Source organism: Puma concolor, chromosome B4 (genome assembly GCF_028749965.1).
Source record: "Puma concolor isolate L17-30 chromosome B4, mPumCon1.1.hap2, whole genome shotgun sequence".
Lineage (NCBI taxonomy): Eukaryota > Metazoa > Chordata > Mammalia > Carnivora > Felidae > Puma > Puma concolor.
This window is the reverse complement of record NC_141673.1, coordinates 105593280-105611390: the sequence shown is the minus strand read 5'-3', so window position 1 is coordinate 105611390 and position 18111 is coordinate 105593280. Positions and strand designations below refer to the sequence as shown.

Here is an 18111-nt window from a genome sequence, read left to right as displayed (position 1 = left end):
GCTAGCTACGTGCGGTTATTGAGGACTTGAAATGTGCCTAGTGTGTGTGAGGAACCAAATTTTAAAACTTGTATTTAATTTTAATGAGCTTAAACGCGAACATCCACATGTAGCTGGAAAATACCCTATTGGACAGCACAGATGGAGAGCTGTCCTGCTTGGACCCTCAGCACTACAACTCTCAGTGCTGATCCATCACCAAGGCCCTATATGTGCCATGATTAATTTTTTGTTGTTATTCAGGTAAGGTAGTCAGTTCTGAACTGGAGTCTGAGTCTTTTTCTTGCCAGGGAGGCACATTTTGCAATGTTTAGCAAGGCCCCTCTTGTCCTCAAACTTTTGATCCCTTCCTAGGCATTCTTTTGCTGATCTCTGCCACCTTCATTCCACCATTTTGCAAGTGAAGAGTCAAATCTTGGAGCTTCCTCCCCTGATGCCCCAAGATTCAATAGGTTTCCTTTTTTCTTGGCCTTTAAAGTTAATTTATTTTTGAGAGAGAGAGACAGCAAGCGAGGAAGGGGCAGAGCAAGGAGGGGCTTGAGTGAATCCAAGGAGGCTCTATGCTGTGAGTGCAGACCCAGACACCAGCCTCGAACTCATGAACCATGAGATCATGACCTGAGTGGAAATCAAGAGTTGGCTGCCCAACCGACTGAGCCACGCAGGCACCCCATGTTCTTAAATACATGTAGTATTACCTGCACTGAGCCCTGACTCTACTGTGGCACTTGCCTTACTTTTGGGCTGTTGGTCTGGTTTTCCCACAGGTCAGCAAGATCTTGAGGACAGAAAAGGTATCTTTATCTCTGTATCCTTTGTGACTAGCACAGTGCTGCCTACCTCATAAGCACTTGAAAAAATATTCGTCAGATCACTCCAATTTTATTTTATTTTTTAAAGTTTATTTACTTATTTTGAGAGAGAGAGAGAGAGAGAGAGAGAGAGTGAGGTAGGGGCAGATAGAGAAGGAGAGAATCCCAAGCAGGCTCCAAATTGTCAGTGCAGAGCCTGATGTGGGGCTCAAACTCACAAATGGCAAGATCATGACCTGAGCTGAAATCAAGAGCTGGACCCTTAACCAAATGAGCCACCCAGGTGGCCGGATGAGTCCAATTTTAAAAACCTGTTTTATTCTAATATCTTCTTTATCATATATTTTTTCTTTCTTTCTTTCTTTCTTCCCTCCTCCCTTCTTTCCTTCAACCCTCATTCATTCATTCATTCATTCATATATTCTAATGATGCTGAAATCACCCTTGACAACCAGCTTGTCAGACAGTGATTTGATCCAGATTTCAGGGGAGTTCCTTTTGTAAAAATGTTGCAAATTTTTGGTGGCCTAGGGCTTTTGCTTCAGGGCACTTTTAGGCCTATATACCTTTGGGTTGATTGGAGGATCTCTGAGACAATTCTGAGGAAAATTCAATTCCTGAGCCTTTTGCTTGGCATTTTTGACATTTCTCCTAGTGAGCCTGGTTTTACTCAGAGCTAGCATCTTTCATATACAGGACATCTTGTCCTGTCAAGATGAAACAATACTTTTCTGGGTGTGCAGAAGCTTCAAGGAGAGAGAAAGGGTTTAGTGAAAAGAATGCTTGATTTACATTCATTCAACAGATATTTAATAGAGCTCCTACTATGTGCCAGGCTCTGTTCTAAGCAGTGGGGTTACGAAAATGCACAAAAACAAAGCTCCCTGCCCTCATGGAATTTTTGTTCTAGTGGCAAGACACATACCATAAACAAAATAAATGATTAATATGTATTATATTCAAAGAAGTGCTAGGGAGAAAAGTAAAACAGGGAGGAAGGATTGGGAGTTTTAGGGGTGGGAGTTGTCATTTTAAATAGAGTCATCAGGGAAGGTCATACTGAGAGGACATAGGACTAATGCTCTGAAGGAGGTGGGGGAATCAGCCACTCAGATTTTAGGGGCAAACACTAGGTAGAAGGACCAACCAGTGCAAAGGCCCTGAGGTGGCCCTGTGCCTATAGCATCCAGGGAACAGCAAGGGGGTCAGTGTAGCTGGAGCATTTGACTGGGGGAGAACTGGGAAAGGAGGACAGAAGTGATGGAGGTAGATTGAAAAGGGCCTTGGAGGCAATTATAGGGGTTATAGCTTTTTTCTCTGTATGGGATGAGAAGCTCATTGGAGAGCTTTAAAGTGAGACATGACATAAAGCCACTTAAATTTTAACAAAATCATTCTGGCTGCTGTGTGGAGATTTGGCTAAGGAGGCAGGAGTAGAAACTGAAGGCCAGTCTAGGAGCCAGGGAAGGATGAAAACCTGCAGGGTTTTCATAGGGTGCTGGTAGTGGTAATGAAAAAGGTCAGATTCTAGGTAAGATTTTGAAAGTAAAACATATAATTTGCTGAGCTGGATTCTAGCCCTTGCTTCGTCATTTATGAGCTGGAAATGGCCATTTCTAAGAAGATTCACTTTCTTCAGGTGTATGATGGGGAAACACTATCTATCTTAATATCTCTAGGATTATTATACTAACACAATGTATAAAAGAATGTGAGCCCCGTTGTGAAACTCCAATGTCAGATGCAGATAGTTAAGAACCACTACTTACTGGGCACTTTGCACTCATATTTTCATTTAGTCCCCTGTCAATCCCACAACTGGATATCACTACATGCATTCTAGAATTGAGGGAAGCGAAGTTAGAGAGCCACACGGCAAATAACCAGAGGGTCAGGATTCAAGCCAGAACTTTCTAACTTGTGTCTGTGCTCTTGGCCACTCTGCTCCATCTTTTCCCTAGAAAGCACTTTTATGATCCCTCAAAGGTTGTGACTTTACACAAGACAGTGACCTAGAAATATTTGTATACTTTGAAGAAGATGTCATGTGGAATATCTTTCCTGATGCCATCTGATCATGCTTTAGTAAGAATATGTACCCAAACGTTTAGAAGCCCACACGTACAGTCCTGTGGGGGAAGGTGAAGTAAGCTTGTTGAGTTCATCTTGTGTTCGAGGATGTTTTGTTTGGACAACTTCAGCCTGGTTCATTCCAAAGATCTTACCTTCCCCATGACTCTCTCTAGTCATGCCAAATATTCAATGATCTTTTTCTTGCTTCCTTCCCTGGGACCCACGGGTAGAATCCTGTGTAGAGTTCCAGAGGACCAATGGCTCCCTGAATGTGACCTCTGAGAATGCCACGTCTCCTGTCATCGAGTTCTGGGAGTAAGTGAGGCCCCTCTCCCCATCCCAGTGTGGGTTGTGTTCAAAAGAAGGGCACAGGGATGGGCTCATGCAGGGCTGACCCTCAGGGGACCGCAAGAGAAGAATTTCCACGTCCTTCTTTGGTGGCCTAAGTGGTCACCTAAGTGGCCTTTTTTCTGGTGTGCTTGTATTTGTGGTTAATGCAGAATTGGTTTCAGAGATGAGAATTTTGCAAGTCTCCTCAGGCTGTGCCTGCCTCTCCTCTCCCACGCGCCCATGTGCATGTTAGCACACATGCATGTGTGTGCACACTCCTAACACCTCCTCCCTTCTGCTGCATGCATATTGCCTCTTAGCCCCCCTCCCTAATGTTGATAATGACCTAGGACATGATTCCTAATATCAAAACATCCTGAAACCCTGGTTGAGAAGATGTGTGTTTGCACCTCCCTCTCTAGGTTAAATTGGTACTCAGCCTCCCAGAGCAAACTTACCTGGGAACAGTTTATATTTGCCTCCCTTTATATCTACCCCCATCTCTGGGCAAAGGAGAGCCTCATGGATCTGAGTGAAAAGAGCTGACAAGCCTTTGGACAAGAGCCTGGAGGCATGGCTCCACTGCCTGAGACACACGGGCTACAAAACTGAGGCTGGCAGCAAAAGTGGAGCCCGGCTCAACCTTCTCTCCCCAGGAGGCGGGTCCTGAAGATCTCCGATGGCATCCAACACCTGGGGGCCCTGCGTTGGGAGCTGGCCTTATGCCTCCTGCTCGCCTGGGTCATCTGCTACTTCTGCATCTGGAAGGGGGTCAAGTCCACGGGCAAGGTCCGTGCTGGAGAGCTCCTGGCCCCTCTCATCCCAGGACTCCCTGTCCTCCCTGGGGGCCTGGTCACCCAGGAGTTCTCCTAAGCTGTAACCTGGTCAGGGATGGGAGGGAATGATCTCGCCAAAATTTTGTGTGGCTCCCTTCCTTGATTCTGTGTCTCTCCTTGATTCAATCCTGTGGACTCTGGTACATGGGGAAATGGAATGGAAAGGAGGGGGAGAGGAAGGCAGGAAGGACACTTCCAGATCTGTGGAATGTGATCTTGCAATACACCACGTGTGGGAGCACATTGCAAACTGGACACAGTTCGTGGCTCTTGTTTCACCCAACAGTTCTTGGGAGAAAGAATCTGCCCGAGACTGTTAATCTCAAAACGATTCTCAACCACCCTGAGAACCTGGGGTGGGGGGCACTCTTTGCCTTGGGTGTACAAGGTATTGAGAGGGCTTTCTGAGTTCTTCTGGACTCTTGCCCTGGAGGCCTCCAACAAGGCTTCCTTCGTAATCTGGCTGCCCGGGTGTGCTAAGCTCGTAAGCTCTGTGAGGACAGGGATCATGTGTTACAGAGTTTTCATACCTGATAACCCTTGCCGTAATTCTAAGCACACTTGGTGGGAGAATGCCTGAGTTCATTCAGTCACTCGACAAGTATTTACTGGGTATGTGTCAGGAGGAGGGTGGGTGCTTTAAGTGGGAGGGAGAAAGGGATAAGGGAGGTTGCGGCTTACGGCAGAGGGCAGATGGAGCTGAACAGCTGCAGGGGTTGGGTGGGGGAGGAGAGAAACTCTCTTGACCTCTTCTGTGAGTGTGGGGGAGCTCCGGCCTCCTGACTCTGCTGCTGGATCGCCAGGTCCTTCCTTCCAAACTCACAGGTTCCTTGTGTTTCATCTGCCCTCTGGCCAGGTGGTGTACTTCACAGCCACATTCCCTTACCTCATGCTGGTGGTCCTGTTAATTCGAGGGGTGACGCTGCCTGGGGCAGCCCAAGGAATTCAGTTTTACCTGTACCCAAACCTCACGCGTCTGTGGGATCCCCAGGTAAGAAGCCACAGACAAGGGCCATCACGTGGCCCTGGAGGCTGTTTCCGTGCACTGTGGTCCGGAATCCCTGCTCCCGGCCCAAACCCCAAGGCATCCATGGTGGCGTAGGGGGGCTCCAGACATGTGTCAGCAGCTGTTTGTGGTCCCTGCTTGGCTCACACCTCTCAGGGCTGCCTGAGACGTGTCCCTCGGGGCCTTTTACTCACAGGTGGCGGCCCTTTCCCCACCGTCTACCCCGTCCCCTTTTTGCACTTTTTTTTCTCTTGGTGATCTTTCACACTGAGCTTCCTCTCTATTTGTTCACCCTCCACCAGCTCCTCTGGTTCCCTCCCTGTGGCCACGTGGCCCATTCTGAGGTGTCCCGGGCCCCTCCCAGCCAGCTGGGCTGGTATTGAGTTTCCTGTCAGTTGTCAAGAGGCCCCTGCCTCTTCCCTCCCCTTTGGCCCTTCCTTTGTGCCCACACTCTGTCTGCTTCAGCCAGTTTCCTCGTGGCTTGGCGCAGGGAGGGGGATGGTGCTGCTTGCTGACTGGAGGGGTTTGTAAAGCAGGGCCTGAAATAAGAAGCCACTGCCTCTGACGGGTTTCTTATCTTCTCATGTTTGGCAGCCATTTTGAAAGCTGGCAAAGCCAGGAGGTGTCGAGGGCCGGAGGGGAGCGTGGGTAAGCTCCACCCCAGAGCCCCTAAAATGTGTTGCCCAGCTACGTGCCCCGCCTCTGCCTCCCTGGCACGGAGGTCGCCCTCCCTGGGGAGCATGTACAATTTAGAGATCCTCCCCTTGGGTCCTGGAGGAGTTCTCTGAGTTTGGAAAGGGGCCCTGAGGAGACATAGGGCGGGAGGCTCCCAGCACAAAAAAGACTAACCGTTGTATGGCTTTGCAAACATCATAAATAATGTGGTACCAGCACATTCCCTGAAACTGCCCAGGGGGAATAAGAGCAAAGGGAGCGGCACACAGTTCCACACTTTCCTCTGGGGCTGGGCGCTCAGCCCATGCAGAAGCAATGGGTCCCCATGATACAGAATTTTGGGTGATCCAGCAGCTGAATTTTTCTTAGGCCTTCCAGCCACCCCAGCCGAGTTAAGTTCTCCCATCCCAAGTTCTACCGGGCCTGCTGTGGCTCCCAGAAGTAGCCAGAGCACTTGCATTCAAAACCTCCCCCAGGGAATCCATAGCCTTGCATCCTAGGTATTGCTCAGTGACCTGGGGGGATGTGGGCTTATCCCACCCTCCCCCATTTCTTAAACATAGTGGAGGTGCAGATTGCTGTGGCGTCAGCTTCACGTGACGCACAAAGGCTGTAGTCAGGCTTTGGAACAAACCATAAAACTGTAGGTGTTGGCGCTAAAAGGACCCCAGAGATCATCTAGTGCAAACTCCTCATTGAACAGATGAGCAAACAAGGCCCAAGGTCACACAGCAAGTAAGTGGCTGGCCAAACAAAGTGTATTTTTATTTTGTGAATCATAAGCACTTTGACTTATCTGGGACCAAAGTGTTGTGATGGAGAGTCCACAGCGAACAGGAGGTCATGGGGGCAGAGTTGAAGGACAGCTTTGAAGGCCAAGGGTAGACTCTGGCTTGGGTCTGTTGTGCAGGAGAGCTCCGTTGTCGTTCTGGAGCAGCAGAGGTGTGAACCAGTCATGAAACTGCAGTCTGCCTTTGTTGGGAGGTCAGGGTGGGAAGGAAGGGCTGTGTTCAGGCAGGGAGACAGGCAGGTAGGCTGACACAGAACTAACTAGGAGAGAGGGGTCTGGGATTTCTGGAATGGATTTATGGCTTCTGTGATCAGTGCCTCATTTGTCCTGATCAGCTATTTATAGCCAACAACTATTGAGTGCTAACTATATCCCTGTCATTGTTAAGAGGCTTACATCCATTATTATAGCTTATCCTCACAACAGATCAATGAAGTATCCTCATTTCATAGATAGGAAATGAAGGCTTAGAGAGTTTAATGAATTTTCCATCTTCATGTCTGCAACTGGAAGCTGGGCCTGAACGCTGACAAATCCCATATACTTTATGATCTCTCTTTTAAAAAAAAAATTGTTAATGTTTATTTATTTTTGAGAGAGACAGAGTGCAAGCAAGGGAGGGGCAGAGACAGAGGGAGACACAGAATCCAAAGTGGGCTCCAGGCTCCAAGCTGTCATCACAGAGTGGGGCTAGAACCCACAAACCGCGAGATCATGACCTGAGCGGAAGTCATACGCTTAACCGACTGAGCCACCCAGGTGCCCCTACTTTAGGATCTCTTGAAAGCAAAGTCCCGTCTGCACATCTTGGTTTTTCTCACAGCTCATTCATTCAGCAACAATTTCTTGAGCATTCATTATGCAGCAGGTCTGTTCTAGGTGTAGCGTTTGTTGTAGAGTAGCTTCTAGCAAACATGAAGAAGGTGGACCAGATAGCCTTCAACTCTGAGCGTTAATAAAGTCACGACTCCGGGTCTGGGTTACCGCAGGGAATAAAACCTCTTTTAATCTGCCTCTGGGATATTACCCTTCCAACCCCAGCCAGCTGTAGGCTGTGCAGATAGCATGTGTCTTCCTGGTCCTCTGAAGCCATGAGGAAGGAGATGTTTCAAGAGCCAGGCTTGGTCTGGGCTTCCCAGCAGCCTCACTGGCAGCCAGGTCCTGGTCTCATGCTGCAGGAAGCCTTTGTTGTCAGCGAACAGAGCAGCGGCCTGCAGGTGTGATGCTCCTGCCAGAGCCCTAATTGAATGTAGTTGGCACTCCCCAGGAAGTGCGATAATTCCAACTGGCATTTGCCTGGCACTTGAGAACGGTGCAAAATTCCTGCTAGCCAACACAAAGACCAAAGACATCTCTCTCTGCCAAGCAGTTGGTCTGGGAGTGGGGAGACAGGCAGAGACAATGCTGGGTTGATCTGGCTTTCTCCTCTCTTTCTGCCAGGCTTGCTGTGTGTCAGGCAGGTCACGGACTCTCTTCGTGTTCCCTGGGGCTCGTCTCTTTCACATTGAGGAGTGGATCTTTGAAACTCAGGACTCTACTGGGCGCTTGTTTCTTTCCCTCGCCTGGCCCTCTGTCTTGCTGCACTTCCATAGATGGATGGGGCAGCAGGCTGAGGGTACAGTGTCCAAAGAGCCCTTGTGGAGCCTTTTAAAGCCCTATGTTAAGCTATTCTAATGAAGGGTCTGTTAAGGGAAGAGGTTGGGTCCATTGATTAGAACGAGTCTTTTTATTTTGACATCGTACATTGAGATCTATGGGACCTCATCATTACTGAAAGGCGAGTTGCCTTTTTAAAATAACAACAACAACAACAACAACAACAAACAGCAGCAACAGCTAACACATTTATTATGTGCTTACTGTTTGCCAGGCACGTAACTGGTTACATGACACAGGGTGGTCCCCACACAACCCTGCGAGTTTGCCGTTAGCTTCATTTTGCTAAAGAAGAAATGGAAGCTAAGAAAACTTAACAAATTTGCCCTAACCCACAAAACTAGTGCATGGGGGAGCCTGGGTTTCATTTCAGGTACTCTAGAAGTCTGCTGTGTTGATGACCATGATATAAATCATCCAAAGAATATGAATTTGAGAGTTTTAAGGGATGCTTTTATTATTCCAGAAGGTGGGATAGGGAACTAATATTTATGTGTTAAGTATTTCATATATATTATTTTATTTGTTGTTATACCCATTGCCCTGATGAGAAAAGCAAGGTTCAGGGAGGTTAAGTGACTTGCCCAAGATCACATAGCTAGTAATGAATAGAGTTAAGAATTGAACCCAGTTCAATTTGACTCCAAAGCCCAGGCTTTTTCCATTGCACACTATTGCCGTCCTAAAAATACTGAATATAATAGTCCTTGGGATTGAACTCAAAGTTGGAAACGTCTCTCCTGGATCTTCTAGAGGTCTCTGTCTTTCTCTGCTCCCCCAAAGACCTCTTTTTTGCCCACATTCCACCAGGTGTTTTTCACACTTGTCTTATTCTCGATGAGACCTCTATTTCAACCAAAGACACACTGGGGTTTTGCTTTAGAAGCCAGGGCTGCTGGCGTGGTCAGGGAGCGGGTCGCCTGTGGCGGGGAACAGGACAGCTTGCTCTGCTTGTCCCTGTGGCCCTTCCTCTGACCCCACTGCTCTCCCCATCCCAGCAGGCCTGTCAGGCTGCAGCTGGGCCAAGAGCAGGGGGCTTGCCAAGCTCCCCAGGAGGGGGCTTTTGTCAGAGGCACCGGGTCTGCCCCTTGCCCTCCGAACTCTCAGACCTCCTGCTGCATTTTTTTCTGTGTTCTCATTAACCTCTGTTCCCACCCCAGTCTTAGTCTGTCCTCCTCAGGGCAGGGTGAACTGCCAAGGCACAATTTTTCTTATTTTTTTTTTCCCGAACCCAAGTTCGCGAAACCTCATCACCATGGGATCTGCAGCCCGTGCCTGTGTGTGGGCAGCTGCAGAATGTCTCTGAGGGCACTGGAGGGTTTCCCTGGTAACTTGTGGGTCAGTCTGCGCCCTGTGCACTGCCCGGCACAGGGAACAAACTTGGAAGATCTGACACTGGGCAGGCTCTCGGGCCATATCCTGGATGACCTGATGGGGAGAGATCGCGGGGGTCCGTGGCTGTGAGCCCCCGGGTAGATCAGGGCGTCTCCCAGCCCTCCATGTCTGTGCCTGGGTCAGGCCTCTCCCCACAGGCTCAGAGCCTCTTGCTGCAAGGCGCTGCGAATGACCTGCTGAGTGAACAGGAACGAAATAGAACAGAGCGACCTCCGGTCACTGAGTTTTCCTGCAGTGACCATTCTCACAGGCTCTGTGGGGGCACTTTTAGAAGAAAAAGCTTTGAGACATCTCAAAGGAGCAAATGGAGGACCCAAGGCACCCCCTCAAATGTCTGTGGCATCACACCGAATTTTGTGAGCCCCTCCTTCTCGTCCTCAGTTTCATTCCTAACTTTTCCTTCTCTAGCTTCTGAAATAAATCCCGAAACTGCCCCTCCTTTTCCCATTATAATTTGCTGTCAGGTTTAAAAAAGTTTTCCTGGTGTTTCCATCTTTGTGTGCTATTTCCTTGTTAGCCAGGGACCCTTCTGGATCTTCGACTGTGCCGCTTGCTGCTGACGCCTTTTCCCTGGTGGCAACTCCCACCTCGCGGAATACCTTGGGGACAGGGTTCACAGGGAGCAGAAGGGGCAGGAGACTGGAGATGGTCTCCCTTTTTCTTCACCGGCTTTCCCTGTGCTGTCCTGCTTCCCACAGAAATGGGACTATAACCAGAGGACTGAGTGCCCTGGATGGGTCCCTGATGCCAGTTCTCAGGGGCAGTGATTCCCACATCTGGCTGACATTAGGATCATTCAGGAAGCTCTGAAAATAACACAGATTTCTGAGTTCTCCTTCAGTCCTAGAGATCCAATATCTCAACTGGGGCTTGCCAAGGGGTCCCTGAGACCCACCACAATGCTGAGGAAAATGGGCACTTGGGTGGGGGTGAGTGTGACCAGAAAGCAAGGGAGGTTGGGGGCCGCGGAGATGGTTAGTGAGGCAGGGAGAGGTAGGTGAGGGACTGAGGAGCTTTGGACAGACAGAAGCTGAGGTTCTGGTGGATGTGGGCTTTGGGAGCTTGACATGGAGGTAAGGAGAGCAGGGGCCTACTTGGGAGCTGCTAGGGCAGGGCTGGGCAGAGACCAGAAATGGCGAACACAGAGATGGTAGGACACCTGCCTGGTGATTTCTGCGCCCGTAGCTTAGTGCTCCTTTGTGGTGCTCACATCCTCTGAAGATGGGAGGTGCCTGGGGAGGGTCTGTGGCCCCAGGACCCCACCTCCTGCAGATCTGCAGAGTTGCCTAGTTCTGTTCGCCTTGATGTTCTTTCTCTTTGGGATGTTATTGTAGCTGTTGAATCTAAATCATAACATGCCGGGGCTGGGTCAGCCAGCTGAGACAACAGTAACAACCATGCCTTATGTTTAGCCACAGAGCTCCTTCCCACCCCCACCCCCCACCCCCCACCCCCCCCACCGAGGAGTACAAAGCCCTTACAGATGCATTTCTATTCATCCTCTTGACTTGGTCAGCTGCGGACTACTTTCTGTTTTTCAGATAGCAGATTTTGAGGCACACAGGGGCAAAGCCATATCTCATGTTGGCATTGATATTAAGGGCCTATATCTGTCCTTGGATTCCTTCTGAACTGGTCACACTGCCAGGAGGGGCGAGGATAGGGGGGAAGTGCAGGCAGAACCCAGGGCTGTATTTCTGTTATACAAAAGTTGGTGCTGGGTCTAGCCTAGTCCTAGGGCTCCCTCCCAGCCTCCTCCATTAAGGGTCCATTAGTCTTTTCCAATGCCCAATGCCCACGCCATCCTGGTAGTGCCCAAGAAACTCCATCTAGGGGCCCAGGAAGTAGAGCCCATTGGGACAGCAGGGTCACAGGCTGAGAGCAGGGTTCTCACCATTGCTAGCCAGTGTCTGGCTCAGCCATGGGCCTGTGTGCCCCCATGGAGTCCAGATGGCCTGGCTCTCCTGGAGTGCAACTTTCTTGCCTTTTCCCCATGTAGGTATGGATGGACGCAGGCACCCAGATTTTCTTCTCCTTCGCCATCTGTCTAGGGTGCCTGACAGCCCTGGGCAGCTACAACAAGTACCACAACAACTGCTACAGGTGACTGGGGGCAGTGGGGCCCAGGCCACCAATCTGCCTCTCTCAACTGCCCCCCTCCAGCATGCTAGATCAAGGGTGATTTGGAGGGTGCACCAGCTCATGGATTCACCTTCCCCCTACTCGTCTTCACCCCATTTTCCAATGCCCCAGGGCCACAAGTTGCTGAAAGGAGCCAACTGCAGCACAGGCAGGGGGATTGCTTCCAAAGGCTGGGATAGTTGCAGTTGGCTGGGAAACCACAGCGAGGGCCCAACCCTCTGGCTAACGGAGAGGTTGGTGGGCTGAAGCCTAAGGAGTAATTCATCATATACAGTGGAACCTTGGCCTGACCTGCTTTGTACATTTGCCCCAACAAACACTGAATCTTTACCTATTTTTACCTCACTGCTCCCCTTCCCATGTCCCCCTCCCTCTGGTTCCCTACTTGGTTCATATCAGAGCATTCAAGCTAATTTCAGTCTTAGCTAAAAAAAAAAAAAAAAAAAAAAAATCATGTCATGAATTACGAAATCAAATTTGGGGGATGGGAGTTATTTGTTGCTTGGGATTGTCTATGTCCATACCCTCCATATTAGTACGCCAAACTGAATTGTGTCCGAGTGGTAGCGTCCCAAGCGGTGTGGTGGCAATATGGCAGGGAGGGGAGGCCGTGTGGCAGTTTGTAGTTTTTAGACTAGCATTTTACTTCCTTAGAGCCTTATTCTTTCATGACTACCTTGACTGACTCCAAGTCTCAGCTAATGGAGTGGGCAGGGGGAGAGCAGAAGCTAATCCTGGCGGGCAGCCCCTCTCTGGCCTGCGTGAAGGGCTGGGGTGAGTGTCTGCCTGTCTGAGGGGCAGTGCTCCCAGTTCCTGTTGGCAACCCCTCTCTGACCCTGCCTGTCTCCGCCTTCCCACCTGCCCCACAGGGACTGCATCGCCCTCTGCTTCCTCAACAGCGGCACCAGCTTTGTGGCCGGATTTGCCATCTTCTCTGTCCTGGGCTTCATGTCTCAGGAGCAAGGGGTGCCCATCTCTGAGGTGGCCGAGTCTGGTGAGTGTTGTGGGGAAGGGTGCCAGGGGCGGCTTCTGTGAGTTTTGCTTGAACCTTTGCCAAGCGGGATCTGTACACGTTTCTATTGTCGCCAACACTGGGGGTGAGCCATAGTCATCTTTCGGTGGACGTGTCCTGGGAAGACCTGGGGAGCACCCTGACCCCAGCTTCAAAGGGTAGAGGCATAGACAGTGAGCATTTCCCACAGCTGGCCTCCACGTCCTTGCCCTGGAGGCAACCAAGGTGATGAGGTTCATGTTTCTCCTTCCAGAAACAGTTTAGGCATATATGAGTAAAAAGTGCACACACACACACACACACACACACAAACATTCATACATGCCTAGCACATATTACTACTGCTATTTCTTACTCCCTTCAAAAAGCTAATTGATAATATACTATATACACTGTTCTGGGCTTTTTGTTTTACTCACTTTACTTTTTTTTAAGTTTATTTATTTATTTGGAGAGAGACAGAGACAGTGCAACGGAGGAGGGGCAGAGAGAGGGGGGGAGAGAATCCCAAGCAGGCTCCTCACTGTCAGCAGAGAGCACAGGGCTCGAACTCATGAACCATGAGATCATGACCTGAGCTGAAATCAGGAATTGGATGCATAACTGACTGAGCCACCCAGCTGCCCTTGTTTTGCTCATCTTAAACTGTATCTCGAAGATAAGTTTATGGTGGCACATAGTTTCCTCCTTTTCACCATGCAGTGCTATTGTTGCTTTTAAACAGAATCAAGGATTGGTCCCCTACCTGGGTAAGCTGTAAATGTCCCTTGCCCTTCCCCTACCCCTATTCTTGAGGGCCACCATCGTGCACTCACTAGCAAGGCAGTGTTTTATAACGTTCCCACAGCACATCCTGTCACGCAGAGTACCAAGCACAGGGATCCCACTGAGTCTTATTAAAAATCATAGCGTTTCACTTTTATTAAACATTTACTAAATGCCAGGCACTGTGCGAAGCATTTTGCCCGCACCATGCAGTGGAAAGCTTTGAGGCAGGTGCTAGAATTATCTCTCTCTCACCAGTGTGTGACACTGGGTCAGCTGCACGAATGTACCTGGCCTGCCGACCCCTTGGCTCTTAAGTTTGAAACCTCTGGTTTGGGGCAAGAGATCCTGAGAGTAAGCCTGAGGATTCAGGGTGGAGCTTGCAGGAACGCAGGTGATATGCCTGCTTTCCATTTTCCAAAGCCCTTCACACTCACAGTGTCTAGGTTCCATCCCTGCCAGTGAGAATACAGTGGGTGGTGCCTTGGAAATTTGGGACCCAGGTAGAGGTTTAGGTGGCTTCTCCTGGGTGAGTTTGGGGGTGATGATGGTAACTTTGGGGTCAAGTTTCCTCTGGCTCCTGTGATTCCATGGCCCCCGCTGGGAAGCCTTGGGATCAAACACGGCCTGGAGCCAGCCCAGGCACTGCTCTGTGTTCCTCTGCTTCTTGCTGTAGGCCCTGGCCTGGCTTTCATCGCCTACCCCCGGGCTGTGGCGATGCTGCCCTTCTCTCCTCTCTGGGCTTGCTGCTTCTTCTTCATGGTCGTCCTCCTGGGACTGGACAGCCAGGTACCAAGAACTGGCCAAGCAGAGCCTGAGAGATGGGTGGGTGTGTGGGGGCTGGAGAAGGGGGAGCAGGGGAAACGAGGCTGAGCCTGATGTCCCGAGGGGCCTTAAAACAGCCGGGGGCTGGGCGAATGTCAGAAGTGGATGCTCTTCTAGGGACCAACAAGAGCTCTGAAGGGGAGGTCCAGACTTAAGTGTACAGGACAGCTTTGGGGACCTGAGACAGGGATGCTGCAGGGCTGACGCTGGGAGCCAGAAGCCAGAGCTAGTTGGTGCAGTGTGTTTTGGGAGCTCTCTTTCCCTCCAATTCTTTTGCCCTCTCATCCAGTTTGTGTGCGTAGAAAGCCTGGTGACGGCGCTGGTGGACATGTACCCCCGTGTATTCCGCAAGAAGAACCGGAGGGAGCTTCTCATTCTCAGCGTGTCTGTCGTCTCCTTCTTTGTTGGGCTGGTCATGCTCACAGAGGTGAGGGTCTGGGAGGCTTGGAGGTGCGGACCGGGTGAGGAGGAGAAGCCAAGCTGGATGCTGCCACCTGTCAGGCGGAGCAGGCTGTGTGGGTTCAGGTCGCGGGGCAGGCCTTCCGGGCTTCAGGGCCCTGGGACGCCCTCCTTTCCCAGCCACAGGAAGCACAAAGCAGGCGGCACCTTCCTCTGGCCTTTGGACACTGGCCACCTACCTTTGGGGGTGGCCAAGGGGTCATTTGGCTCCAGGTAAGCTAAGAGGTGTGAAAAAGATGGTCAGAAAGTCCTGGATTAGGACTGCCTCTCCAGCAAGCTCCTGTGATTTCCCAGGCAACTGAACCAAGTTCCAGGGACAAACTTCAAAGGAAGAAAGGGAGCCCTGGGGAAGGGTGATATTTTCTGTTTTGTCTCAAGGGAGACGGAAGGAGATGGAGCTTGCCAGCTTGACAGTATCGAGGACAGCCCCTGTCCGAGCGTTTGCCAAAAAAGTACACGCTTTTTCTTAGACTTCCGGGTCAATCCCTAAATGTTCTCAGGGATGAGCTAACAGTAGCTGTCTATTTTAGCTTCCTTCCAAAAATCATAATAAAAAATAATTACTGTCTCATATCTGCCTAATGCCTTAGAGCTTACAGACTATGTTGTTTTAATATCTGTCTCCCATGATCCTCACCAGGTCTGCTCTGTGTCTGAGGGTGTGAGGCCGGAGGCCATGGGCCAATCTGTTTCCTCTGGATACATTTCATTTTTTTCTTTCTTTAATCTCTTCCTGGGCAGGGCGGTATGTATGTGTTTCAGCTCTTTGACTACTACGCAGCCAGTGGCATGTGTCTCCTGTTTGTGGCCATCTTTGAGTCCCTCTGCGTGGCTTGGGTCTATGGTGAGTGACTCTTCCCCCAGGTCCCAACCCCAGTACTCACTGTCACCTCAGGGCCTGAGAGCAAAAGACAGTCATCTCCTGCTCACATCCACCTTTTCCTGGGGCACCTCCCCTACTCAGGCTCAAAAATCTTCTGGTTGCTACTGCTACCATTGTCACTCTCCTGGTTATGACTGTACCCAGACCACCCCAAGTGGGTCCAAATCCTGTCCTATCCAAACCTTTTCAGCCCTTAACAGCCTTGGTAATCAGAAAGTTATTATCTTTGCCTAAGCCGAGTCCTGCCCACTGTTGTGCATGCCTATGAATTTCAGGGAAGAGATTCTCCCAGCAGCGATTTGGAAAGACAACCATGGTAGCTTCTGTTCATTGGCCTTTGCCCATCCTGCCTCTGCCTTCGATGCTAAAGAATGTCCTTTCTCCCCCTTCCTTCCTTCTCTTCTGCACGGTAGGAGCCGGGCGCTTCTACGACAACATTGAAGATATGATTGGGTACAGGCCATGGCCTCTTATCAAATATTGTTGGCTTTTCCTCACACCAGCCGTATGCACAGTAAGATAACCCTCAGGGGGTAAAACTACAGGAAGGCAAAGAAGGACGGTGGCCGTAGGAGGGTAGATAGGCTGTTAGCCCTGGAAAGGATGTGTCCATGAGGATTGAGAATCATTTTAGATTTTCACTCGTCCTCCTCTTGGATTCTAGAAAACGATTAGCGAGATAGATTCTTCTTTTCCATTTCACAGAAGGACAGACTGAGGTTCAGAGCTGTCAGATGGCTTGAACCCACACCACAGAGTGAGTCGAATGTCACAGGGCAAGAGCAAAACCCAAGTGTCCTGGGTTGCTCATAATAATACTATTAACCACAGCAATAATAACAGCACCGTCACAGGGCACTTACTTCGCGTTAGGCATAGAGCGTGGTACACATTTTAGCCCACTTTATCTGCACAAGAACCCCATGAAGCAAGAATTACCGTTAGATTCATTTTATAGGTGAAGCTGAAGCCAGAGAGGTGAAGCCATTTGCCCAAGTGAGAAAGTGGCCATGAGCTACTTTGGCAGCTTGGCTTCAGAGCCTGAACCATAAACCACTAAGTGCTGCTTCCTTGGGCTCTATCTTGTGTGTCAGCAGTCCCCCCACGCGCCCACTATAGGCAGGGCATAAATGAGGCCCAGGGGGAAGGAGGCATGACCCTTGCCCTTGAGGCCCTGGCAGCCCCTCCTGAAGGTGCAGGAGACTTAAGCAGCCGAAAACACCAGCAGCCATGTGACCATGTCCTAGCTGAGGGCCGGCCATGTGTATGGGTGCCCGGGGGTGCGGGGACCCTGCAGGAACAAGGTAGGTGCCCTGGAAATACTACTGGGGGTGTGGACTTTGAGTAGAATGTGGATGGGGATTGGGGGTTGATTGACCCAGTTGAGCCTGGAGGCAAATCCAGTCTTGCAAGGGGACTGGTCTCTGCCAGCTCTCCCAGGGGGGCCGAGGGCACAAGGCCCCTGCTCTCCCAGCCCCTTTCTCTTCTCCTCTCATCCTCAGGCCACCTTCCTCTTCTCCCTGATCAAGTACACGCCGCTGACCTACAACAAGAAGTACATGTACCCGTGGTGGGGTGACGCCCTGGGCTGGCTCCTGGCTCTGTCCTCCATGGTCTGCATTCCTGCCTGGGGCTTCTACAAGCTCGGCACCCTCAAGGGCTCCTTCAGAGAGGTAGAGAGCCAGTAGGGCGGGTAGGAGCCCTAGAGGGTGAGGTAGGGCCCCCATGATGATACACAGATGCCTGCCAGCAAAGGAGCCCAGTGAAGGTGCTGGGGAGGCACTGAGTGCTTCCGAGTCTCAGAAAGAGACTGGAAGCTTCCAAGTCACAGGCGGTGATGACAGGGCCGGCACCTGTAGGGCGCATTTGCCTGTGGGGGCAGCAGGCAGACGCTGGTGGTGAGGGAAGCTGGGACATATGCCCCTGACTCCAGCTCACCACCGCCACCTCCACGTTCCTTGCAGAGAATTCGCCAGCTCCTGTGCCCAGCTGAGGACCTGCCTGGATGGAACCGAGCAGAACCCTCTGCCCCCGCCACACCCAGGACATCACTGCTCATACTCACAGAAGTGGAGTCCCACTGCTAGGTCCGCAGGGCCTCGGATTGTGCCCGTGGGCCTGGCTGTGGGGACAGCTGCAGAAGGGGAGGGCAGAAGCAGCCCCGCTGTGCTCTGCCTCCTCCCGGGGCAGATGAGAAGGAGGGTTTGGAATCCACTTTGGGTTGGGCGCCTGCCACTGGAACGTCTCTGCTCCAGGGGTGGCTGTACAGGTGTGAGATGCTGGTATCGAAGGGCACCCCTTTCGCAACAGGCCTTGGGAAGCCGGATGAGGGCCGGTGGGTGGAGTGACAGCCCCGTCCCTCTTACCCTTCATTCCATTAAATCCATGCTCTTCCCACCAACTGCCAGAGGCTCTGCCTGGTTCCTGCCCCTCTGCCTTGCGGCCTTGGCCA

The 18111-nt window shown here is 50.9% G+C and overlaps 1 protein-coding gene across 3 annotated transcripts in view; it reads left to right on the top strand.

Annotated features, from left to right (window-relative positions):
* The window catches only part of SLC6A13 (solute carrier family 6 member 13), a 34491-nt gene extending 16609 nt beyond the window's left edge, over positions 1-17882 (top strand). For 2 of the 3 annotated variants that reach the window (XM_025930620.2, XM_086714361.1), the window contains 11 exons: positions 3116-3200; positions 3872-4004; positions 4908-5042; positions 11573-11676; positions 12585-12709; positions 14169-14281; positions 14607-14744; positions 15518-15620; positions 16073-16173; positions 17162-17332; positions 17624-17882. In XM_025930620.2, the coding sequence (XP_025786405.1) occupies positions 3116-3200; positions 3872-4004; positions 4908-5042; positions 11573-11676; positions 12585-12709; positions 14169-14281; positions 14607-14744; positions 15518-15620; positions 16073-16173; positions 17162-17332; positions 17624-17746 (1331 nt within the window). In that variant the 3' untranslated portion in view covers positions 17747-17882. The remainder of the gene's footprint in view (positions 1-3115; positions 3201-3871; positions 4005-4907; positions 5043-11572; positions 11677-12584; positions 12710-14168; positions 14282-14606; positions 14745-15517; positions 15621-16072; positions 16174-17161; positions 17333-17623) is intronic. The other variant, XR_015253884.1, reaches the window with a different exon arrangement.
* The last annotated feature ends 229 nt before the right edge of the window (positions 17883-18111 follow it).